The sequence below is a fragment of the Pagrus major genome, chromosome 8 (assembly GCF_040436345.1).
Source record: "Pagrus major chromosome 8, Pma_NU_1.0".
In the NCBI taxonomy this organism is placed as follows: domain Eukaryota; kingdom Metazoa; phylum Chordata; class Actinopteri; order Spariformes; family Sparidae; genus Pagrus; species Pagrus major.
This window is the reverse complement of record NC_133222.1, coordinates 3905396-3930191: the sequence shown is the minus strand read 5'-3', so window position 1 is coordinate 3930191 and position 24796 is coordinate 3905396. Positions and strand designations below refer to the sequence as shown.

The 24796-nt window shown below is 41.7% G+C and overlaps 2 protein-coding genes across 2 annotated transcripts; one reads left to right on the top strand and one right to left on the bottom strand.

The window, feature by feature from the left end:
- Positions 1–1309: 1309 nt before the first annotated feature.
- ush1c (Usher syndrome 1C) lies at positions 1310–19278 on the bottom strand. Its single transcript, XM_073472446.1, has 20 exons — positions 19219–19278; positions 16984–17051; positions 15917–16060; positions 15533–15671; positions 14456–14564; positions 14300–14324; positions 14155–14212; positions 13890–14078; positions 13733–13792; positions 13159–13215; positions 11840–11982; positions 10509–10574; positions 9976–10133; positions 9740–9795; positions 4895–4936; positions 4514–4567; positions 4283–4382; positions 3427–3536; positions 3233–3288; positions 1310–1781 (listed from the first exon to the last, which is right to left on the bottom strand). The coding sequence occupies exons 1-20, from the start codon at positions 19252–19254 to the stop codon at positions 1769–1771; spliced, it is 1683 nt and encodes a 560-aa protein (XP_073328547.1). The 5' UTR covers positions 19255–19278; the 3' UTR covers positions 1310–1768.
- Positions 19279–20262: 984 nt separating this feature from the next.
- ccdc77 (coiled-coil domain containing 77) lies at positions 20263–24556 on the top strand. The gene is made up of 12 exons (XM_073472296.1): positions 20263–20318; positions 20933–20980; positions 21338–21524; positions 21628–21770; positions 21911–22007; positions 22300–22390; positions 22663–22751; positions 22910–23058; positions 23203–23464; positions 23645–23770; positions 23891–24043; positions 24264–24556. The coding sequence occupies exons 2-12, from the start codon at positions 20946–20948 to the stop codon at positions 24408–24410; spliced, it is 1479 nt and encodes a 492-aa protein (XP_073328397.1). The 5' UTR covers positions 20263–20318; positions 20933–20945; the 3' UTR covers positions 24411–24556.
- Positions 24557–24796: the final 240 nt, after the last annotated feature.

Here is a 24796-nt window from a genome sequence, read left to right as displayed (position 1 = left end):
TGTACAAAATAACTATCTTAAGTTCAGTAATACATAAAATAAGATTAATCTGTAAAGAAGTGTCCTTTAATTTATATTTCTTAACCATCAAGTTCCTGTGAAAGTCTCTTGAAGAGTCTATACAATCCTTCAACTTGCTGATAATTACTTTGTTCCAGTATAAAACTATTTTTTCCATATTTGCAAGTAATTTTAAAAATGTGATTGAGTCAAGACTGAACTCAATAATAACCTTTATCAAGAAAAAAACTTGTCAAGAAAAGACAAAATAAAGGTCTCGGGAGAGTTTTTACTCTCATTTAACAATGCATGCTGGGAAGTCTGCCCCTCCCCTCCCCTTACATAAACTTAACACACTAAGTAATATGTGCTTAACATGAACATTGTTCTGTATTATTCATCACAAAACATAAAAGAATAATGAACTAAACTAAATCTGGGTTTACAGAGAACCTAAACAAGCTAAATAAACAAACTCTCTTTGTTTTCATGACTGAACAAACAAACTGACCTTAAAGGACGACACAGTTTCATACTGGTTTACTTTGTTTATATGTGGCGGACCCTGCCACCTTTCCAGCTTCAAACAGTGTTCTGGGACCTTATTTTCCTCTGAGATCAGCTTGTTTATTCACTGATGGAAAAGATAAAACATTCGGATTTTGTCAGTTTTCTATTCATAATTTTCTTGGAGTCATCTGGACGACAGAAGTTTGTAAAATGATGACACGATGTGATCGAACCCGACTCGATAAAGGTCAGACGATGACAAATAATGTTTGTTGTGCGTTCGTAGACGTAAAAAATCAGCTCAACCTTTCAGACTGACTGAAACTGAAAACAGCACGAAGTCACGACTTCTCGATAATCAATTTCTGGACAAACATATATTTGTAAATGTTATGATACAAGCATTGATTATGCTCTCTATCAGAACAGCTTGTTTATTCAGTAATGGGGGGAAAAAACTGTATTACTTCCTCATTAACATTGTAAATATTAAAATTCAGAGTTTGAATTTCTTCTCCAAAACTACGTAGTGCCCCTTTAAAACGTTGTTACATCATATATCATAACAATAATACATACAATCATTTCCCATGACAGGGTCTGCCTCCCAAACTGACATCAGGGAGTGAATAAGCACCTTTAAAAGCACACAAATCTGCACCTAATCATTACTTCTGAAAATGCTGCTTTGTGCCGATTGTGTCGGCTGCCACACCAACCGGTCAATGTAATGATTAAACTAGTAAAGAAGAAGAAGAAGAAGAAAAAAAAGCAGGGAATCGACGTGCACAACAAACCGTTCTGTGAGCAGTCCTTTATTGGGCTTAGAAAAGGCAGATTAGACGGTTGCATTCGATTACAGTTTTTCTTGTTTTAACTCGGCCTTCGTTGTTACACTGACAGATGAGACACACCTCTGAAGGGAAAGATCAGCGAGGCTGAGTGCATCTAAATGAGGTCGGCCACCTCCGGGCTTGACAAAAGGTGAGAAAGATTACTGGAGACAACTAAGTATTGATTCGATCATCCTTTGACAAACCGACACAGCGAGAATGGTTTGATTCCTTAAAGAGCTTATAGAAATGTTATATCTAAAAACAAAAGACCATTATTTTTAGCTTGTTTGTCTAAAGATGACCGTGAAGATGAAGAGGAAACAGGATTATTTTATTGTGGTTGAGAAGAATCCTGCAGGAATCATCAAGGATGAAAATCTTCTTAAAATCAGTCTGGTTTTCTTGGCAGGCTGTTGATGCGACTAGAAGAACGTCCTGCAGGAGAAGAAAGAAGAGTTAAGAAACAAAACGAGATGAGAGCAGATGTGCAGCAGCAAAACCTGCTGTAAACTTTACTAACTGGACTGCTAAGAAAAAGTTTGCTCTCTGCAGTCACTGCACATTAAAACACAACAGACCAACACACATGCAGGAGAGCTTTTCTTTTAAAACACAGGGCTTTAAAGGTGTAGTTTGTAAGAAATGGCCAGAATTCAAAAGGTACGGTTGTATTTTTTCTATTTTTTAAGGAAATTGGTGTAAAAAAAATACTTTCCTGATGTTTTCTTGACTTAACAGACTAAGTAGCGATCTCTGATTTTACATCTCCTGATTGAAACTACGGTGGCCTATCAGACTATTATCTTTTGCAGCACAAAGCGGTACTCAGCGACAGGACGGGCTGGAGCTAGCTGGTTAGCATGCTAACTTCAGTAGATGTCGTATTTAATGCACCACAGTTCATAGACATCTTTGACGAAACATCAAAGCTGTTGTTTCTGGCCTTTTTTCACAAATTGCTCCTTTAAATTGTACTTTTTTGTCAACCTAAACAAAACCCTGATCAAACCCTGCCGGCAACATATTGACATTAACTGTAGCAGAGGAGGAATCCTCGTCTCAGTGCTACCCAGTGTCACTTAGTGTCTGTGTGTGTCAGAACATGTAACAGTCCTGAGGAGCAACATCAATCAGAACAACTGCTGAAGGCTGGTGAGTCCAAGTCTGCTTTTATTAGCGTCCGTGACCTGGTGATGCAGGACAACACCACAGAGGCCGCATACACGTTACACATGTGTTTATATACGGCTCACTGGGTCGGGCTTTGGCAGATATATGGTGGCGTGGGTCACTGACCGCATTAGTTGTAAGATGTCTCCACTCAAATAGCACGGCTGCATCGTTGTAGAGCACATGCTTCGGCATTAATGAAACATCGCCTTGAGGCATTAATATACTGTATACGCTCTAGCTTTTCTTGGAAGTACCGCAGCATTAACGGTAAGACATAAATCTGACTGTTTGACAAAGGTGAGGGGACATAAATACCAGAATACAGTTTGCTTTCTTCTGATTGACAGGGAGACTGTCACATGTGCTCAAGAAAAAACAAGCCGCCACACCAAACCTCCCCTCTGAGACGTGCAGTGAGGAAGAGGAGGAGGAGGAGGTTTGAAGACTAAGTGGATTTACCAGGACGAGGGTGAGGCGGGAGGAATGGGGAGGGCTAGTGCTGAAGTAGGTAGCCGTGTCTGTACAGTGTTGCACTGCCTTCAAACACCTTTCTGTTCAAAGTGGGACTGACTGATGCTGACTTAGGGCTGCGTACACATGCACATACACACACACAGACACACAAGCCACACTGTCACATACTTGAACATTTGAATAACAGTATACATGATGTGATATTATAAAACATAAAACATTCGGAGGGATTTTCTTACACTTCATCTTCATATTCTTTCGGAGGGGAAACGGCAATCACGACATCGATCCAGTCCTAAAGGTTAAAACAACACTTACTTTCAATTTGCACCGGATTGAATCAATAAACAATATGAACTCGAGCAACCTGATTGAATCTGCAAGTAAAAGTGTCACAACAACAATCAATCAGGGTCGATAATCTGAGTCCTACCCCGCCACTGTTCCAGGCTCGAGCCAGAGAGTTTTGTCCCTCGTCCAGCGTGGCATCGATCAGGATCTTCCCGTTCACAGCCATGAGTTCATCCCCGGATACGATGCCACCTGCGAACACACACATCAGAGACCGTTTACTGCCAAACATATTCATGCACGACTCGGCTGCAGAGATGAATACACAGTCTGCGTGAAGTGGCACTCAAACATTTAAAACTCTGCATCGACTCAAGTCAACTCTGAACATGTTGTCTCCTACAGCGCTGCATGTATCTAAACTGTATTCACCGTAATGTTAACAAGCACCACCATGAACAGTACTCAGCTATAAATCACCATGGAAACAATATTGACAGTGTAATAATAAAGTGCAAATACAGGCTTCACTTAATAAGCATAATGAATGACTTTGTATTCATGAGGCCCTGAGCCTCCACAGTAGGACTGAGGCTCTGATTATGAAATGTATTTGCAGTGCAAATATGGTTTTTCTGTGATTCTGCTTAAAAGGCCGAATTTTTATAATAAAGAGCAGAATTAATTACCATTTTATCAAGCAAATGCAGCCCAAAATAAAATGGTCCTCCAATAAATCCTGCAAAACCCAGCTTCAATCTTTAGTTTTTTACTGAAACTGGTTTAAAGATGGTGGTTTTGGAGGATGTGGTGGTGTTTTCTAATACTGAATTAATTCCCTCAGAACAAACTTTAGACACAGAGTTTAACTAGCTCTCTATGCAAAACTGTTGTCTTGATCAGCTGACATTCATTTATTTGTCCAGCACAACAGGTTTCATGATTTAAAGTTGATCCATCATTGAGTTTAATTCTGAAACCAAAACAAATGAACTGACCGTGTTTATCTGCAGCTCCGCCTTCATACACTGAAGACACCACCAACTTTCCCAACGGAGAGTCTGCGCCCCCCTCCAGAGCGATGTCAAGCTGTCCAGCCTAATGAACAATAAACAAAAACAATCAACGCTAGTAGCTTCACTTTAAAAGTGATGAGTGGTTCCTCTCATCAATGAACTTATCTGAAGTGTGAGTCGTCTGAAGTGACGGCAGAAGTTGGCGGTCTGTACCTTTTTAATTCTCAGCAGTCTCACGTCTCGCCCGTCTATCTGGGCATCAGAGAACTAATCAACAAAGAAACAATTAAAGGAAAAATAGTTAAACACACAAAACAACACTGCAGCTGCAAATTAAGTAGTGAAAAAACAAATAGAGGTGCCAACATAAACAACTGCTGCCTAATCACTGAGTGTGTGTATGAATATGAAAGTCTAGCTAACCGCTAATGCTAATGCTAGTTTTAAGGCATCTTTGCAATAACGACAACTTATTTTCTAACCTCAAGAAACATCAGCTCTTGTGGTAAAGCAGACATACAAGCTTCATATTTTTCTTTGCAAGAGCTGCGACCTCTATATCTAAAGCTATCTAACGTGGTCAGGATACAATACCATGGAGTGGGGATCAAACTCTTCCTCGTATTTCTGAAATCCCTGAAAGAGAATCAACATTCAGTTCATTGAAAACGGATCATTATCATCAAGAGAGAGTCAACAACCAGGGCAACACAAGAAACAAGTCACATTATAAAGACCGGGCCAGATTTCCTTTGACAACCACTTCTTTGTTAGTGTTTTTAATTCCAGCCGAATAATTAGTAACCATGGTGATGCTCTGAGTCATTAAGTCAAAAAGCACAGTGGCTTTTAAAGCTTCATACTTTCATTCAATTCATCCACAGATAATCACTCCTCCCGATGTTGACAGCTATTTAATTTCAAGGTAAGGAAATTGAAGAAAGCCTCTCAGAGAAAAGGACGTCACATTTATCCAGAGAACATTTTTCTTCCTGCAAAGTAAACACATTAATCTAGCTGTTTATTTCCTGTTGTTGTTGTGCAGACAACTCATCCGTGGACATAAGAAATGAACTCATTTGTAATATATGTTTTTATTTATCGTGGCTTGAGACAGAAATTGGAAAACAGTATTAGTGATGTGGTGTTTAGTCTGACAGATGCATTAAATCAAATGAGACAGACATGACGACCGGCTTCAACGAGCCTTTACGGGACAGCCTTTGACGTACGAAACCATCTGTTGCCAGTATGCATCAAAACCAATAACAGCAATAAAACCACAACACATGCATTCCCACACTATATGTTCACAGTGCTCCACGTCAATAAAAGCGCAGTCATGCATAAGCAACACAACTGGACCTAAGGGAAAGTGATGCACACAACAGAGAGAAGAGATAATGAAAAAATAAAGGAAGAGGCTCCAGTGAACCATGAGGACACCTGATGTGTTACCCCAGATACATAAAGCAGAGAAAGAAACAGGTGGAAAAAGCACTCAAGAGTAATAATGATTTAAGGGAGGTGGTGATAGGTATGGATTACTTGTCGTTTGGTGTTAGATTTAAAAGACGAGTTGAAAGGAACCATCCGTTTCAGCATTTCCTGAGGCTGAAACACAAGAACGGGTATCAGCTCTTAGCGGACGTGTAAAAAAACAAACCAATGAAAACAAAGCGTGTGAATGATTTATGGTATCCCTTCCTTCAACTACCACAAACAAGCACATTTCACCTCCAGCTGCAGAGGTATACATTAACTAAAGGAAGAAGTGTGTAGCTCTGCCGTTGTGCTCCCCAGGTGTGAATGTGTGGCTCTAATAAAGTGAGAAGATTGTTGGAAAGCGCTCCTCCAAAACAAATTCAGTTTGTGTAATAAAACAATGCGTCCAGTTTCATTACAGCTTCATGACAGGAGTGAGAAATAGCTCCCCGGTGTGATGTAATAACCACAGATTGTCTTTCTGTGAAACAGGCTCGTAAAAAGAGGCAGAGATGAATCCCTCACCCAGATGATGGCATACTGCGTCAGATGTCTGAATGCTTTATGACCTTACTAAGCTGAATTTAGAGTTTTGTCTCGTAGTAGCAGGATATGATTGCGGTGTGTTTTCATACCAAGCCGTCAGAACGGAGTGCAGATCTGTGCAGGTCTGGTCGGTGGGTCTGGGACTGGGGCAGCATGACGGGTTTGGACATGACAGGGGCCATCTGACGCCTCTGGTTGGGGGGACTAGGAGCTAGTTGCTAGTGGGGAAAGACCATGTTTCCATGCTACAGCTGAGTATCGGTTTATATTAACAGGATGCTCATTCGATAAATTATTTCACAATAAAAGCCTCCTGGACGGGATTGCATGCAAAATGTAACATCTGATGTTTACAGAACTCACCAAGGGAGAGCTTGAACTGGAAATTCGACTGGCATGTGAGGTATTTCTCATAACCTGAACCACAGTAAAATAAAATGAATTTCATTAGCCCCCCTGGCACAGACAGCACTGCAGAAATATCAGTGCAACACACAGATATCACAGCTTGGTGGAGGTTTCAAAGGCAAATCGATGCACAACCAAGGAGAAGGTGCATTAAGAGGAAAACAACCACAAGCACACACTTTTAAAAAAAAAAATCAGCTCCTCTCATGAGCTATAAGATGCTGCTTCCATCCCCGCTGCACATCATGCAACACTCCACTCAGTTTAACAAACCTCAGCTACAAGAAAACATCAATAACAACACACTGCATCCCTGAGTGCATTTACCTCAGCACAGAAGAAAACTGTAAATCAATGACTGCCCACTTCAGTCATGCTAATACCCTGTATCGCTTTCTAGTCATGCATAAAACATCCCAACACATAGAACAGAACATGCACATAAATCCACCCATTAAAAAGAATTGAGTCCTGCAGCCTTGAAAAAAATAAGGAAAGGAAAAGCCACTCAGACACGTCATCCCTCTCAGGTGAGAACCTCTAACCTTCGGACTGGAGGGGTAGGACATTTCACTGGTGTTAGCCGAGTATATTCCTCCTCTCGGGAGGTAGCCGCCTGACTCCCACTCGCTCCTGTGCTCTGGAGGACTGGGAGGGTGTTGGAGGTGATGGTGATGGTGATGACGCTGGCGGAGCCCGCTTAGGGTTCCGACTCGGTCCTCCGAGTGTTGTGGGGGTGGTGGCGGAGGGGGAGGCGGTGGCGGCGGTGGAGGAGGAGGTGGCGGCGGAGGAGGCCGCGGAGCAGGCTGAGGGGAGGAAGGAGGCCACGACGACTGAGGTGGAGGAGGATAGTGGGAGGAAGGTGGGCGAGCAGGTTGGGAAGGGTGAGGATGAGGGTGAGGCTGAGGCTGAGGGTGAGGCCTGCGCCCCTTGTTGTGCAAGGTAGGTGGGGCAGAGGGAGGTTTTCGAGCAGTGGGTGGAGAAGGAGGGCGCCGCTGTGGGGACGCTCGAGAGGAAGGAGGGGAGTAGTTGGGTATGGTAGGGTGCAGCTTGGGTGAGGGTGGAGGGAGAGGCAAGGGAGGGGGAGGCTGGTTATTGCTGGGCTGGGTAGGGGCCAGTCTCTTCAGAGGGCCCCTCAGGCTCTGATCCACCTCATCCAGGTTAATGTCGTCCAGATCTGTGGTGGCGAGGTGGAGGCCGCCAGCGAAACGCTTCACCTTGGGCTCAGAGGCAGGGGAGCGCGGCGGGGAGAGCTTAAAGTCACAAGGACACGGAAAATAAATTGTTTCACCTCATGTGTCAAATCTCAAGAACACATCTGCAAAGTCACTGAAGGTGCTGGGTAACGATGCACAAAAAGACAAATAAATACAGGCAGACTTTTGTCCTACTTTCCCTGATTCTTTTACGGTTAGCTGACGTTCATTTATGTCCAAAATGTTTGTCTATTTGTAGTATTTAAGAATTCATTCTCAAAAAATTCACATTTTTACTACCCTGGTGTCTCTCTTGTATATTCAAACTAATTTCACTTGGTGAAAAAGTTATTTTTAGTTGTTTGAGCCGGTTTCTAGCGCACCAACCCACTATTGCCTCACTACATGCAGCATATATATCATATAATAGACCATTTGAAGTGAAATAAGCAACAGAATAGCACACATAATGGTTTTTGCTGAATTGTAATGACTGGGAAAAAAGGCTTTCTGAACTTCTGAGCACTACTGAACTGTCCTTTCAAACATTTAGACCAAATAATGTTAGGAAAGAGTTGTCTCAATGCTGTCATCATCAATGCTACAACAAAATATTGTCGAAGAGCTCTGAGTGCAGAGAGGTTTAGACAGAGGAGGTCTCACTCTGTACCTCTGGGGATTCGTTCTCCACGCAGGAGATCTGCTCCAACCGAGTCTGACAAAGGCGCTCCACCCAGTGCTGCACTTTCTCCGACTCCTCTAGGTCTTCTCTCTCCGTCTCTGAGACCTGGTACGAACCCAGGGCCACGCAGCATCAGACAATAAGGAATTTAGTGCAACATGGTTACATTTAGTTAAAACTTGTCACCCTGAAAGACAAGCCAACATTGCCATAAAGTGCTTTATAAAAAGTCCACTCTAACGCCTCTTCTCGTACCTCCTGAACCAGCCGATTGATCTTCAGTTGCTTCTCTCGTTCATACATCTCTTCTTTCTCCTTGGCGAGTTTCAGCTCGAACTCCATCTCCTTCTTGTTTTTTCTCTGCTCCTGTAGCGTGTCTGTGTTGGAAGTTTTCTTCTTTTTCTTCTTCTTTTCTCCTTTCTGGGATGTCACCAATAAGTCAAAATAAAAAGCAGGGGACAGAAACACATCTGCCACTCCGAACCACACACGGCATGACATGCAGAAACAGCTAGTGACACCACACTGTTTATAAGTGATAAAACCACAGCAAACAACTTTGTAAATTATGAATTTGAAACCACGCCTTTGTCACGATGATATAAAAACCAGTTAAAAACCAGAAACTCCACTACACCACACTGAAGTCAGGCAGCTGACAGTACCTTGCGGATTGACGGCAGTTTCCCTTCATATCGATAAAACCAGCCAAACGCTAAGGATGGAGATGAACACAGGTCTTAAAAGTATGTTAAAATAAGTCTCAGCACACTCCAAGCCTTTCACATGTAAAAAAAGCAGGACAATACACTCAGAGTCACAACACAGCAATCGAAAAAGAAATGGAAGAACATAGATTTAGTTTGTTTTGGATGTCTGCAAACTCCTCTTGAAAACCAAGTGATGCAAACTGTATTTTAACAAATGCAAAAATAAATATTCAGTAGCTGGATTTTTTTGTTTATCAGTCTCATTTAGTTTTTGGCAGCATTTAGCAATCAAAGTAGTTTCTCCAATGGTTGAATCTTGGCTGTCAAAGGAAATCTAGCACTTGTCTGTGAGTACAACGGTCTGCACGAACATCCTGCTACCACAGCTGTGACAATGACAGCTGAGACTCACTTGTTCATCCTGCTCTTCCTCCTCATCTTCCTCTGCGAAGAAGTCGGCTGCATCATCTTAGAGGAAGAGGCCATAGAAAGCAGCACAGCACACAGGAGTGACAGAAAGAGAGACAGAGCATGCGTAAAACAGAGGAAGTGAGGATAAACCCAGGAAAGAGTTACCTCTACAACTCTACGGTTTGAGAAGAAAAGGGAAATAGAGGATTCATGCACGTTTATTTCAGGTGTCCTTACGAGAACTCTTGGCCTTTGGAGACGGGCTGGTCTTCTTCTCAGGTGGGACAGGTGATCGGCTCTTTGGACTGCGGGGGCTCTTTGGACTCTTGGGCCGGTCTTTGGCTCCCCAGTCCTCCTCCCACTCTCTGTTGTGCTTCTTCTCCGCAGCCTCAATCCTACGGAGGACGACAAAACAAGCGAGAGATGCAAGATATTTTACACATGCCAAAACAGTACTGAATTGGCACTTTATGGACATCTAAAGTTCGAGTGTGTCAGATTTAGAGGGATCTATTGGCAGAAATTGAATATGATATTCATAATTATGTTTTGTTACCTTAGAATGAGCCTTTTATATCTACAGAGGGAGATGTTTCTACAGTAGCCTAGATTGGACAAACCAAAACCTGGCTCTAGAGAGGGCCTTTGCAGTTTTAAGCGCCCAGCGTGAGGCGAGGGTTATTTTATTGGTTGTAACCTGCAACCTCATCGCTAGGTAACACTAAATCTGACACAGTGGACCTTTTAAAAACCCAAAACGTGTTGTATACTTCTCCATCTCCTTCTTATAGCGCTCCTCTTCCTCTGCAGCTTTCTGAGAGATCTCCATCTGTCTCCTGTTAAAAACATAAACACAAAATTAAACTCTGTACACACAACATACTGCAGCAGAGGGCTATAAATACAGAATAGCATGCAGGAGCTAATAAGAGTATCAGTCCTGCAGCACATTATGCAGTCACATCATTCATCAAAAATATTGCCGGCATCAAAGCATTGAGAGCGTGTCCTCTGAATTTAGGAACGCCTGAGAAGAATGCGCCAACGATATATATATGGTGATGTAACTACAGAGCAATATAAGCGGTCGTTGGTTAGATGGAAAATCATTGCAGGTGCTGTTTAGTTTCTTTGTCCCCAATATATGTAAATGTATGCTTGTGAAGCGTTTGCCTAGCTGACAGGGAAATGATCGAACTCCTGTTTTTGTGTTTTGTGTTTCTCTGTTGTGTTGTGGTTGAAGCAGGTCACGCACTGCCCTGAATGCATTTGTGGTATATGAATTCAGTGTGACAGGGGAGGTTTGATCCACAAAGGAAAAGAAAACAAGCAGGCTATTGAGAATACATAATTTAGCACTGACTGACAGATGATATTGGTGGCTGAATGCGGAGGAGGCTGACTCTAAAATGTCAATCAGCTGGTATTCACCAAGCTGATTATTGGCCCCAGTTGTTGGGTCAGTTTGTGCTCGTATTCGAGGGGAAATCAATTTCAGCTGTGTCTGACAGTCCTGCAAAGAAAGCCACTCTCACACCCTCAGCTTGAAGGGGATAAAGACATAGTGGGCACACACGGGGCACCATTTATGTTGAGATGTATCAAAATGTCAGCCAAATCTCGGAGAAAAAATGGCTCCGGTCAGCCAGAGGTGAAACTACTTAACTTGTGAGCAGCATTCACAGCCTTTTCTCTATGTGTGTGTGTGTGTGTGTGTGTGTGTGTGTGTGTGTGTGTGTGTGTGTGTGTGTGTGTGTGTTTGATATCCACTGCAGTCGCTCATCAGTTTTAAATAGAAATTCTATTTATGTCATCAAATCGATGCACTTCCAAATTGGGTCAAACCCTGTGTACACATCGAGTGATCTCGTTGACAAAAATAGGGTTTGTATTTGTGTGATAAGATGTGATTTGAGGGTTGTGTCACAATATCTTTCTGAGCTGCATTAGACCAAATTCTCCAATTATAAATGAATATACCTCCAACAAAGACACAAAAACATGCGTCTTGTGGTGTGTTCAAGCACAACAATACAAATGCCATTCTTCTACCAAACAGCAAAGACCGAAGAAAAGTTCAAGTTTTGTTCTGTTCACTCACTGCCTCTCCTTCTCCTGCTGCTCTTTAATGATCTTGTTGGTCTCCAGCGCCACCTTCTTCTGATGCATCAGCTCCTGCCTGTCCAGCTCCCTGCGGGCCTCCACTGCCAGCCGCTCCTCATCTGTCATGAACAGATCGCTGCCCTGAGAGAGTGACAGCAGCAAGAAACGATAATCAGGCAGGGACATCGTGCACAGCAGGAGGTCCTCAAACCTTTTGGCTCGTGTGACCGGAGGGCAAGACCAAAACCAGTGTCCCAGACCAGAGATAAAGAGGGACGTGCGGATGGGTAATTTCTATAGTTAGTATATAGTTAATATATAGTTAATAGGTATATTCAGGAACAAAAACCTATAAAACATATACAATACATACAATTCATTTACATTTAACGCTTATGTGAAAAAATGAATTCACGTCATGTAAGAAACAGTGTCCATTTTGGAGCATAGCCTTGAATGTTAATTATTTTGAAATTTTATTAATGTGGATGTAGTGCAGTCAAAAAGAGACAAAATGAAGACGGACACACACACACACAGACACTCAGACAGGAATAAATGCTTTAGACAGGCACCAAGAAAAACGGTGAATAAGACGGGACTGCTTGTCTCAGTTATACAGTCATCGTCGCTGAGTCCCGAGGCAAACAACCTGCCGAGTGACTTCACTGATGATTAATGTTGCTCCTGCAGGCAGCCAGACTGAGGCACAGTGAGGTAATGTGATGTCTCCATAGCATCTGTGCCGTTCAGGAATACCAATTGGAGAAGGTAGAAGTTTGTGTTCCCACATCCATATTTTTTTTTCATTTCTGAGTGGCTTCAAAGGTAATCAAGCAGATTTTATCCTCATCCTTGCTTACATGTTATTCTGTGAACTATTCTATCCACAACTTTACTTTCACTGTGCCGTTTTGTTGCCGCCTGGTACGAAATCTCCCGGGAAACTCCCAGGCTGACTAGGGATCAAGTCAGGCTGGCAGTCTGGCACCATTTCTATCAGCTTGAACATCTCCATTCAGTGCAAATTAACAGATAAACTCCCGCAGACATCCGTCATATATAAATATCGTTTAGAGACGCTGGGGGCTGGGGGGTGGGAGTTGACTGCAGATAAGATCCGAGTCAGACTAATATCCCAGAAACCTGTGAATCTTAAAGTCAGTGGTGTTAAACGTGTCTATGTTGAATTCAACATACTCACAAGAATTAGGAGTTATGTGAGATAAGTTAAGCAAAAGGGGACATACTGTAGTGCTGAATGTTTCATATATTATAATTAATTTCTATTAAACATAATGCAGGTAGGGTACTTACAGCTCCTGTCAGGACAGTAATAGTCAGACTCCTGCTGCTCTTCAGGACTTTCACAGCCTGGAAAGATAATAAAAGAAGACTTAAAATAATGCTCTCAATCGTTAAGGTACAGTTTATTTCAATGAATACAATTAAGGGTAATATGTTAACAGTGCTTCATGGCCTGTGTGAGGTACACGTGTATGTGTTGTGTGTTTTTATCAGAATGTGAAATTAACACCAACTCCTGGTAAATACTGCAGGCTTTGTTTTCTCCATCAGCCACTTTGGCGAATAACCAACAGGCCATGAGGGACGTTTTCGAAACCTGCAGAAACCATTTTGGCTGGTTAAATGCTAATTTGACTGTGGCTCTGCGGCTCAGTGAGTAAAACACTGAACAAACACTGCCAGCGATGAAAGGTTTTACTTCTACCAGCATCACAAGCACAGTTAAAACAGATGCTCTCATTGTGCTGTGGGTGCTTTGGATAAAAAGGACAAAATGTACAACATTGTTTATCGATGTAAGATTAAGAATGACTGATGAACATTGGACTGAAGCGGACAAATAATTTAATTGAGCATAATTCACCTCTTTGTGGTGCATATTGGTGAAATCCACACTGTTCACCTCAACGATCTGGTCTCCAACCTACATTTTGGAATAAGACACAGAAGCAGTTTACAGCAGGCAGGTATGTAAGACTCAGGATTTCACAGGGGTGTTTTGGTCACTTTGAGCAAATCACCTCGAGTCCAACTTCCGCAGAAAGAGAGCCTGGCTTGACGTTACTGATGTAGATGCCGGGTTTCTGTGTCGGACCACTGGAGATGCTGATGCCCATCCCCTTTGAACCCACGAGACTGAGGAAAACCTTCTTCTCCTTGATTTCTTTACCTCCAATGGACGCCAAGCCTGCAACGCTGCTTTTCTTCTCCTGCAGACAGGTAAAAGCTGTTAACTGTTGCCTAAGGTGCTAAGACACCTAAGAACAAAGTTAATCTGTCTCTTACCCCTGACTCGGACACAAACTGGTCGACAAACTGCCACTTGAGAGGTTCATCTGATGAGCTGGAGAAATGAACGTAATCAAATGAGAACACAGTGATCTCTGCATGTCACTGCCCATTTCACCATTCAAACCATTAATGATCTTACCCTTTCACTGGGATCACCCCCACGTCTGTTCAGACAGAAAAAAACAAAAAACAAATTAAAAACAATGAATGATGCCTCTGCTGTTAAACAACATTCACCTTCATGCACATCAGTCATTCAGCTGTTAGTTGGAGAGCGAGTTTGTGTTTGACGTACGCCGGACTTTAAGTGACACAATCTTCTTGGTCTTGATGAGACTGATGACCTCCTCGTGGATGCAGGAGGCGATGGAGTATCCGTTGATGCGCACAATCTCATCACCAACCTAAACATCAACACAGGAGGGGATATCATGGATGACGCCTTCACTTTTAATATTTCAAGATCACAGATGATTTTATTATTAATTACATTATATATTGATCTATGTGACCAATTTACATTTTGATTATTCATCGATTTAAGTCTAGATTTCAAAGCCTAATCAAGGGCGGGGGCTGAACATAAGATAGACAGCCTTTATATATCACAGCTGTTGTATTGCTTCTCTGCATGCAACAAATTTTACCTGTATGGTCCCTGTTACATAAACTAATAAATAAACACCACAACCCCCTTGATTGTGTTTTGTTTATGCAATTTATAATAAAGTACTGTTATTGTATTACTTTACATAATGCACTTCAAGTCTCGTGAAACATTTGGAATAGTTTTCACCTTTTTAGTGAAAGGTAACTATGTCATTTGTCACAAGAACCACTGGTAAAGCTGCCATGTTTTACATGATTCTGTGGGTTTTACTCAGATATAACGTCGGTGACAACCCTCACTTGGATGTAATTACAAACCAGATTGCAGAGAGCCACAGCGGTCATTCTGTCTCATCTATATTAAAGCATCGATCTAAAAATGTACTTTTTCTCTCATGATAGAAGTTTCTTTTATTTAAAGCCCATCTGAGAGAGACTTTCATGCAAACACTGTGTAAAAAACATGGTGCTTTACCCCACCTAGTGGATGCTGGTATAATGACACAAACACTGAGACACATGGCCACAGAAAACCATTAGAGTTTTACTGAATCTACAGACAAGGGGTCCCCTGCATAATCCTTCATTTTTGTGAAAATATTGAGATTATCATCTACACACACATATATTTTGTAACTGATTGCAAAAAGTAATGATATCCTTCATTAAAACTAGTTCTTTGTAAAAGAAGTCCATATTTAAAGAGTAGTTTAGATAATTGAAAACAGTATTATCATCACAGTTAACTCTCATACAAACGTACCTGCAGGTCAACATTTTCAGCCTGACTGTCTTTGACAATCTGTGATATGTAGAGACCGCAGCCAAACTCCAGCCCGCCCCGGACACTCAGACCCAGTCCATCTCGGTGTGTCCGATCCAAACGCACCTCTTTCAGCTTCCTGCACCATCGGGAGAGAGAGAGAGGAAGATGTACAACAGGATGTGTGAGACAGGTAAACTTTACAGAGGGACAAGAGGAATGGCTTCGATATGAAAACAAAGAAAAATCCTGACAAGCACGGAGGGATATTATGGTGTAATCACATCTTCTTTGTAGGTTGTTTTCATTACGTAGGCACAAACAGTATGTGATACAGACCAGATGTACACCAGTACTAGAAACACGAGTCTATGCTGGACTCACCGTGACCTCTTGGGGGTGAGCAGGTCGTACTCCACCTGGTGTTTGAGCGGGATGAGAGGTCGGATGGCGTCAAACAGGGGCAGGCGTTTCGGTTCGTTGATGACCAGCTTCAAGTCCCCAACGAGCACTCGTAGATCCATCGACCTGAGAGAGGAGAGGGGGGATGAATAGTTTAAGTTTTGTAATTTTTTTTAAATGCAGCTCCTTCTGGAATTCTGGGAAAATACAATATAAAGGTGCCTTTACTTTTTACAGCATGAAAATTAGATTTAGAGACACTGAACGTCATATTGACTTTAGTCTAACGTACAAGTAATATTCTTATTAAATATAATCCAACCATCTTCCCTTCAAAATTCAAAATAGGACAAGAACAGAAATTAAAGCAGCAGAGTAAAAGCTACGGTGTAAAATCTGTCCACCTGGCCTCCTGCTTGAATTATTAATAGGCTCCGTTTGGAGGATGAACATAAAAAAAAAAAGCTTTTGTGGCTAACTGGCCAGGCTTGTCGGAGCACAGTGGAAACTGATCAGAGGCTTAACCGGCAGGGCCACAGAGCTCTGCCTCTGTACAAAGATTAATTGAAACCTAGACCTGTAGCCCCCTCGGTCCGACACAACCCCCCCTCCCTCAGCTCTCTGAGACCAGGCTGTTATCAGAAACCATGACCGAGCACACGGGTGAGGTTAAGCTGGAGCTTTGAGTGCATCGGTGTGACAAGATTAAGAGCTTTTTGAAAACTAAACATGAAAAAGTTAAAAGTTAGCGACGATTAGTGGAGGTGAAAAAGGCATTTGGGCATCATTTTACCTGCAGCCAACACAGAACAAGAGGGAAATACAGCAACACTGGAGGCATAAATATATGCAGAAACATCACTTAATGTCACACGTTGAATGTTTTGAATTACACTTTATCAGTTCTGGTTGAAAGCAGTGATTATTTAAGGGCACAATCTTTCTTTCTCTTCGTGACAGAGACAAAACAAAACAGAAAAAGCAACGTACTCGCATACACACACACACACACAATGTAACCACACTAAGCAGCGACAGATGCTACTCACTGGTGATACATGCGGAGGACATCATACAGGTAATCCTTCTCTGCTTCATTTTCAATCAGCAGCTCCACCTGCAAGAAAGGACAAACATTTGGTGCCATCCGTCTTCTCACTGTAGGGATACATCAGCCCACTGACACACACTGCACCTCTCTCCTGTGGTCCTGTCAACACCACCGGGGGGTTGAACCACCACCTGTGTGTGTGTCTGTGTGTGTCTGTGTGTGCGTGTGTGGGAGTCATACAAACCTGACGCCGGTTCAGCTGCAGCAGGATGGGTTTGAGGAAACGCTTCGGCCAATCGCTGATATAACACATTTTGCTCTTTCTTCCTTCACTAACTATCGTAAAAAACCTTCAAACCCAACCTCAGAAACTTTATTTAAATCAGAGTGATAACTAAAATTAAGCTTTCAGGATGATGAGACTCCTTGGACTGAAGCAAGGTAGTAATGGACTGCTCTTCTCTCACTATCAAACCGCTGGGAGGGAATAATGGCAGTACAGCTGAGGAGAGGCTGCAGCAGGAAGGTCAGCAGTGTCATCTTACATCTCACGACACAAACAGAGGTTAACATTCACACCCAATATTCACACGCATACACATGCATGAAGCAGTGTCAGCTCAAAGATCAGAGAGCAAAACTCACGTACACATTCACATTCAGACACCTCTGTGTCATTGTAGGTAAGGATTAAAGAAGCCCAAATCAACTGGCAGCCCTTACACAACTTATCCTGGCCCTATTATCATTTTGTTGTATGTATTTCATTAAAACGAGAATCAAGCTGACATCCTACTTCTAACATTAAAAAGATGCATTGTTTCTTTCCTGTACTTTTGTGTGTATAATGTGTCTTTTTTCAATTTTGAAAAACTAATAAACAAAGCAGAGGAAATAATAAAAAGCGCATTTACATTTTCGAGCTTTAAAAGGCTGCAACCTCACTTTTTTGAAGTAGTTAAACAGGCCTGTGTTAAAGCAGAGCTAGATCACCTGAGACTCATTACAATAATAGTGTACATGTAAACTACGTGGACCCTGCAGGGTGGCTGCTGTGAGGGTGTGTGTGTGAGTGTGTCATGGTGTTTACGACTGTCATAAATTTCTCTTGCTCAGGGGAAATGAGACACAGTCGGCCTCCGCCTGCAGACTTTGGCACCATAAAACCAATAAGGCAAGGTGATAATTGATCAGTCAGAAACTCAGGTTTAGAAGATTCTGGACCCTATAGGCCAGAACTTTTGTTATCCACCTTTAAATTGACCAAAAAAAAGATAATAAAAATGCATTTCTTCTGTGAATGTTCAGTATAACCGCACGTATACTCAACCAAACAGAGATACGTGACGAGGACGATGTCCCCGAAAGACACAAAGCCTCATTGTGCCATGTCGTGTCCCCTCTGCCTCTAATTAAAAACAGTAAATTGCCACATCTCTTCCGCTCAGCTGCTCCTGTCTGACACTGCTCTGCCATTAACCCAATGCTGAGATGCCCTTTTGAAGAGCTTCCAGTGTGGGACCCTGCCCAACTGCATGCAGCACAGATGGCTGTGTGCTGATCCCGACATGCTCTGGGGCCGAAAACACTCTGAAACAGATCATGTTCCCGTCCTTTGTTATGTTTTTTTACTCATTAGGTACCTTTGTGCCAACGCCAAACCACAAAAACATGGCATGATTTGTGCTTAATTCATGGAAACCACATCACTAACATTTGTTTTATAATGGACCTCAGCTGCATGATGTTTACCTGAGCTCAGGTGAGACACATACAGAAAGGAAGTCCTCCAATATGGCTGCTGAGAACTTACTTTTAAGATATAAGTAACTAGTCTGCCTGTAGTTACCATCTAACAGACTGAAAACACTGTGAAATTCATTTTACACCAGACAATCAAAGAAAAACACTTATTCCAGTTGAATGAAAACCAAAAAAATCTATTAACAACAATTAAATAAATAGTTTACACGAGTAACAAATTATATTTTAACCCTAAATTACGTTTGACTCATTATATTTGTGATGTGCTCTCAGAAAAAAGACTTTATGGAAATAAAACTTGAATGTTTTTAAGTGTTTCTGTCTCGTGAGGCTGTCGTCAGGCCTGCAGTGCGTCTGCGTAACACCCCGCTGAAAGATAACGTTACACCTGAGAGACAACCAGGTAAGGAAAGAGCTTTTAATTAGATATTTAATTAATATCCGAACAACTAAAATGTCTGCGTCTTACCTTGTGCCTAAACTCCCGAGCAACTTTCCTCTCCATCGTTGAGAGACACGGCAGCAAACAGACCGACGTGAGAACCAGGAGCCGGAGAAGTTTGACGGGACCGAGCGTCAAGGTGGACGTAGAGACACCCGAGCTTCCGGTGGAGATTTTCACAGTAAGACGATAATTAACGACGATAAAAATCGTTTTGATAATGTACATCTACAAAAACATATCGTGTCATGATGTTAAGTGTTTCACTTTGTTGTACTTCATGTCCAATTTAGGCATTTTAATTATGAATATACATTTTGTCATACACCTATTGAATTCTGGTTGGCTTTTTCGCAACAGGATGCATGAGCTGATAGTTACAAATAATTACATTTTGTTTAATAATATGATTTATTATAGGTAAATTTTATGTCCACAAATCTAGATTTTTTTTAAAAAAAATAGAAAAGAAAGAAATTTGTTCCGAGTTTTGTAATTAATCTTCATTTACTTTCTAATCAGTTATGATTTTTTTTATGATTTATTATAGGTATAGTTTATATTCATAAATCTAGATTTTAAAAAAAAAAGTTGTTTCGCCTTTTGTAATTAATCTTAATTACTGAATAATATTTAGGCATTTATTTTGAAGGGATACACTTTTCCCTTTTGTTTCCGTCGACAGTTGTTACTTTGCCCATCATTCATGTTTTATATTAATCATAAGTAATTTAGGCACTTAGTTTAAATATAAATGATGTCTATTATATTACAGACACACATTTTAGAAAACACAGAAAAATCGCTGGGCGCACAGAGGGAAGGAGAGTTTCACCCAAAAAATCATGTAATGACTGCGGAAACATCATTAATCATGAAGAAAAACTCTTTCCCTCTCATTTATCTTCACTGCCACAAAGTTTACAAGACAAATTATGTTGTTAATTGCTTATTAATTGTTTCACGAACCCTCCACTAGTCGCAGTACCGCCGCCTGCCGCTAGTTGGCAGCATAACAACGAATCGCTCCAGTTTCCCACGAAGAAGAAGACGAAGGGGTGTCAACTTCCGGGTTTCAAAAGCTCGCTAGCAACGAACATCACAACTTCTGCTGAGACCGACGCGCTGTGAGTTTGTGACTGTGACTGTGTGTAAACTGTGTTATTGTGTCGCCAGAGAGAAATATACTGAAGCTGAATTGTTGTACCTGTATGTGCTGACTTTATTTTAAGTTTCTCCATCAGTAACTCTTAAGTTATATCACGAAAGACAGGCAAACGTTATTTTGTTTTGCAACCAAAAATGAATTGCTCGTTTTGTTTCTCTCATTGTGTTGATTTTAACACACCTGACTGAGCTGGGCTGTCTTCCAGCTGAATAATGTGTGTCCAAAGCGTTAAAATATAAACTTCTAAACACAGTAGACTGTGCTTTCAGACGTCCAGCTCCCCCTGGCGCCCAGCCCGTGGTAACATGTCCCTTATTGTGTTGCTATAAAACATTTTACACCATTTAACCCACGTCACAACACCTCTTCATTGTTAATATTCAAATTCCAGCCTGAACGTCGATTTAATTATTAGATTATATAATTATATACATGTAAGACTACACATCATTGACTTGTTTACATTTTAGTAAGATGAAATGGACTGTTAAAGTGAGAAAATGGAGATGGGAACCAGGGAACCATTTTCTTTGATACTGATGAGGCCACTAATTTTGTCGCTTTTCTTTTCAGTGTTTTGTCTGGGATGGGGTCGCCAAAAAAAGATGCAACGCCACACAGGTAAGATCGTGTGGTCAACACACCGGAGGACACACGTTTTTTTGTGGTTTCTCCGTGAGAGAAATGCAGCTGTAGCACTGAGCGTGTCCATTGTGTGAGGGGGGGGTGATGCTTTTAACTGTAATCCTCCTTGTTGATGCTCTGGCTTATTTTGTCAGTCTGGTCTCCCACTGTTAAAGTCTTATCCCACATGGATTTGGTCTTACTCCTTAAGTAGGTTTAACTGCCTGGCTAATCATTCATTTTATTTCTTATGCCACTTATAAAATTGGCAGCAGACATTTACTGAACAAGCACAGGCAAATATGTCATGTTATAATTCCATATTACCCTATAAAAGTCTTTTTCTCCCCGCAGGACCAACACGCATACCCCGGGTCGCGAACCTGACTCCCCACTTCCTCCCATCCATGAGCGGCTGGCGTACCTGCGGCCCTCCAGGGAGCTGCTGGAGTTCTACAGACAGAAGATCGCCCAGTTTGACGGGGAACACGAGGAGCTGCTGCAGATGATGGAGAAGTACAGAGGCATCACAGAGGACCAGGTGAGACGCAGCCATGAGTCGTATATGACACTGCTTTTCATCTACGCCAGAGTATATTCACCTCTTCTAACCGGTCTTCTCTCCATCCTGGATATCTTAACAGCATAAGCTACAGTGGGAGGTACGCCAGCGTGAGGGAGAGATTGTGGAGCTGCAGAACGCCCTGAGTGACATGCAGGTCTACCTTTTCCAGGAGAGAGAACAGTCTCTGCGGCTTTATGCAGAAAATGACCGACTAAAGATCAGGTAGGTGCACCGTTGATAATGAAACCACGGTGCAGACTGTTCTTTACTGACAGAGGTCTAATCAGCCTAGCAGCCTAAACACCCGTGTGAGTGTGCAGTTATTCTATAAAACTATCTATACACCAATCATTGTTGTGCAGAGAGTTGGATGACAGGAAGAAAATCCAGCACCTTCTGGCCCTGGTGGGTCCTGATGCAGGAGAGATCACATACTTCCACCGGGAACCTCCTCACAAGGTACAAGTTTAATTCATCACATAAACATGTGACATATTACTCCGACTGCTGCTCAAAGTGATGCCACACTTTCTTAAATTAAAGGTTTGCATGCATATATTAATGACTCAGTCATGTTTTTCAGTTTCAATAAATTAAAACTGATATAGTTTAGTTTATTTATTGCATGTTTCTTAAGTGAATAACAAAAAATTATTCCACTTTAAATTCGGTCTGTACCGGCAAAAAGGGCTTAAAGAAAATTAAGCTGAAAATGTTTTTAAGAAATTCTATATGTGACTTTATATTTCAGGTGACTGTCTCACAGAGGGACGCTGAGTCCAGACTGGATGACAATCTCAATCTGAGGCCAACAAAGTTAAAACCAGCTGCGACCAGGAAAGGTTCGAAAACATTTTTACAAATGCTTTTTCCTAATGTAATATTTAAATGTTGCCTATAGTTTGAGAAAGATGTGATTGTAATTAGTTGTTGTGTTCTATAATCACGACATCAGTACTGATATTGTGTTCAAACAAACTACATGAATAATGACAGTATCTGTAGTAAAACACACAGAAGACAAGATGACTTGTGAACTATTTGCAAATTAGCAATCAATGAAACATTACTCCAAACAGACTGTGCCATTTTAATTTCATGTCTGTTTGAGCAGAGAGTGGCAGGAGAACAAAATCAGTAGATGGAGTAAATGGAGAGAGCCTGGAACAATACAAGAGCGATAACCAGACGTTGCTGCTACAGGTAGGTCGAAAGTGTTCACTTCCTGGATGCAGTCAGATGGGATTTATGTGCCATCATCTCTCAGAAACGCATCTTCACTCAGGACTAGCATTTCCCTTTTCTCCTTTCTCTGTGATTTTGGCTATGAGATGACCGAACTTTGTGGCTCATGTTTTCAGGTGGAGGCTCTGCAGGCTCAGATGGAGGAACAAACCCGTCTGGCCAAAGAGCAGGTAGAGTCTCTGCTGGAGGATCGACGGATCAAAACAGAAGAGGCACAGGCACAACGGCACAGAGATCAGGAGCGAATCACAGCTCTGAATGACAAGTGGGTCTCCATTTTTAGTTGTTCACTCCTAATGTACGATCTACAGCTGAGACATGCTTCTTTTCATGCTGGTAAAAGATTTTTTTTGGAATTATACTTGTCACAATGTATAACTCTCACTTCCTCTCTCATTTGACACCTCAGGCTCCAGCGAACCCAGAACCTGTTGTATGGGAGCACCAAAGATTTCCTACAGCTAAAGTTTGACTCACGGGGTCATGAGAAAAGCTGGATGGCGGAGAAGGACCGGCTGCTGAGGGATCTGGACTCCTGCCACAACCGTCTGAGGAAGGCTGGCCCTGCCGGTACAGAGCCGGGCCGACCGTGGCAGCACAGCAGCAGCACAGCGCTGCTCCTTTCTAAGCCTCAGCCAGAGTTTCAACAAACGCATAAGGAGGAGCTAAAGGTAAAAATGTGCTCTTTTTTAAAATCTAAAAGAAAGAAATCTATATATAGATGTTCTAAAGAAATCAGTGTTGTAAAATACTGTAAATAACATCTTCCCATGATATATAATATCAAATCTCTTTTTGCTTTGGGGTGTTTGTTGCAGTTTTTTAATGTACCTATCTAAATGTTTCATCAGGCATTGCAGGAGGATCTGAAGCAAGCCCACCGTCTGGCAGAGATGTACAGGGAGCAGTGTATCACTCTGGAGACAGAACTGTCACAAATCAGAGAAGAAGGGGATGTGGGCAGGGAAATATTTAAGGTAACACTGTTGTACTGATGCTTATGTGTATAAAATCCTCACACACTTGTATGTATTTTATGGCAATCTTCAATGTTGTTGTCACTGTTTTCTGGGCTGATTAAATTTTTATGCATGCAGGAGCGCTCAGACAAAATGGCCAAGCGTCTTCAGCTGATGACTCAGCGTTATGAGGCGCTGGAGAAGAGGAGGACCATGGAGGTGGAGGGCTTCAAGACGGACCTGAAACACCTCAGACAGAAATTCAAAGATGTAGAAAAACAACTTGTCAAGGTAAAAAAGAAATTGTCTATGAATGTCTTTTTCCTCCTGTTTAGTTTTGTTTTTCTTGAACATAAGAAAATGACATGTTGTTGTTGTTGTTGTTTGTTTTAAGATATTTTCTTAAACTTATTTGTCTTATTGAAATCATTTCTTCAGCTTTTTTATACTGCTGATGTGATAGGTAATATTAAAACTGTTTCACCTGGTGTCTATGTATCTACTGCTTCAGGCTACTCTGAATGTTGGGCCCAACCAGGACTTAGCAATTCTGCATGAGGTACGTCAAACCAACGCCAGAACAAAGAAGGTCCAGGGTGAGCTGATGACGCTGAAGGCAAAGATCTACGGGCTGGAAAATGAGCTGAGATTTAGCTGAGGACTGGACTGTGATGTCTTGTGTCTGCTTATAGAGGACAATCTGTGTAATATATGAAGTGTTTGTGCCACTGTGTGTACTGAGACTTAGACTGAATGTTATTTCTATTTTGTACTTTGGACTAATAAAATGTTTTGCTACAAGGATTTTTTAGTAATTGATTTTTTTCAATTATTTACAGAATGAATTCTGCAAGCAGCAGTAGGCTTTTTTTCACAGCAGACATTTTGATTTGTCATAGTTGGCAAAGCTCAGGTGTTACTAACATTAACGATGGCTCACTTCTGTTCAGGATATGACAGAGTGATGGTGAGCTAATATACAAGACCCTCAAACTGAAGCAGCTAAATGCTAAAATCAGTCTTCATTATGTTTATTATTTACAC

Bases quoted from the DNA above. Each gene is read 5' to 3' on its own strand.
- ush1c (XM_073472446.1), bottom strand. From the start codon at position 19,254: ATGGAGAGGAAAGTTGCTCGGGAGTTTAGGCACAAG. The intron at 17,052-19,218 runs GTAAGACGCAGA...CCTTTCTTGCAG, and splicing joins CTCGGGAGTTTAGGCACAAG to GTGGAGCTGCTGATTGAAAA. The intron at 16,061-16,983 runs GTGAGTAGCATC...CTCCTCTCTCAG, and splicing joins GTCCTCCGCATGTATCACCA to GTCGATGGATCTACGAGTGC.
- ccdc77 (XM_073472296.1), top strand. From the start codon at position 20,946: ATGGGGTCGCCAAAAAAAGATGCAACGCCACACAG. The intron at 21,525-21,627 runs GTGAGACGCAGC...ATATCTTAACAG, and splicing joins GAGGCATCACAGAGGACCAG to CATAAGCTACAGTGGGAGGT. The intron at 23,771-23,890 runs GTAACACTGTTG...TTATGCATGCAG, and splicing joins TGGGCAGGGAAATATTTAAG to GAGCGCTCAGACAAAATGGC.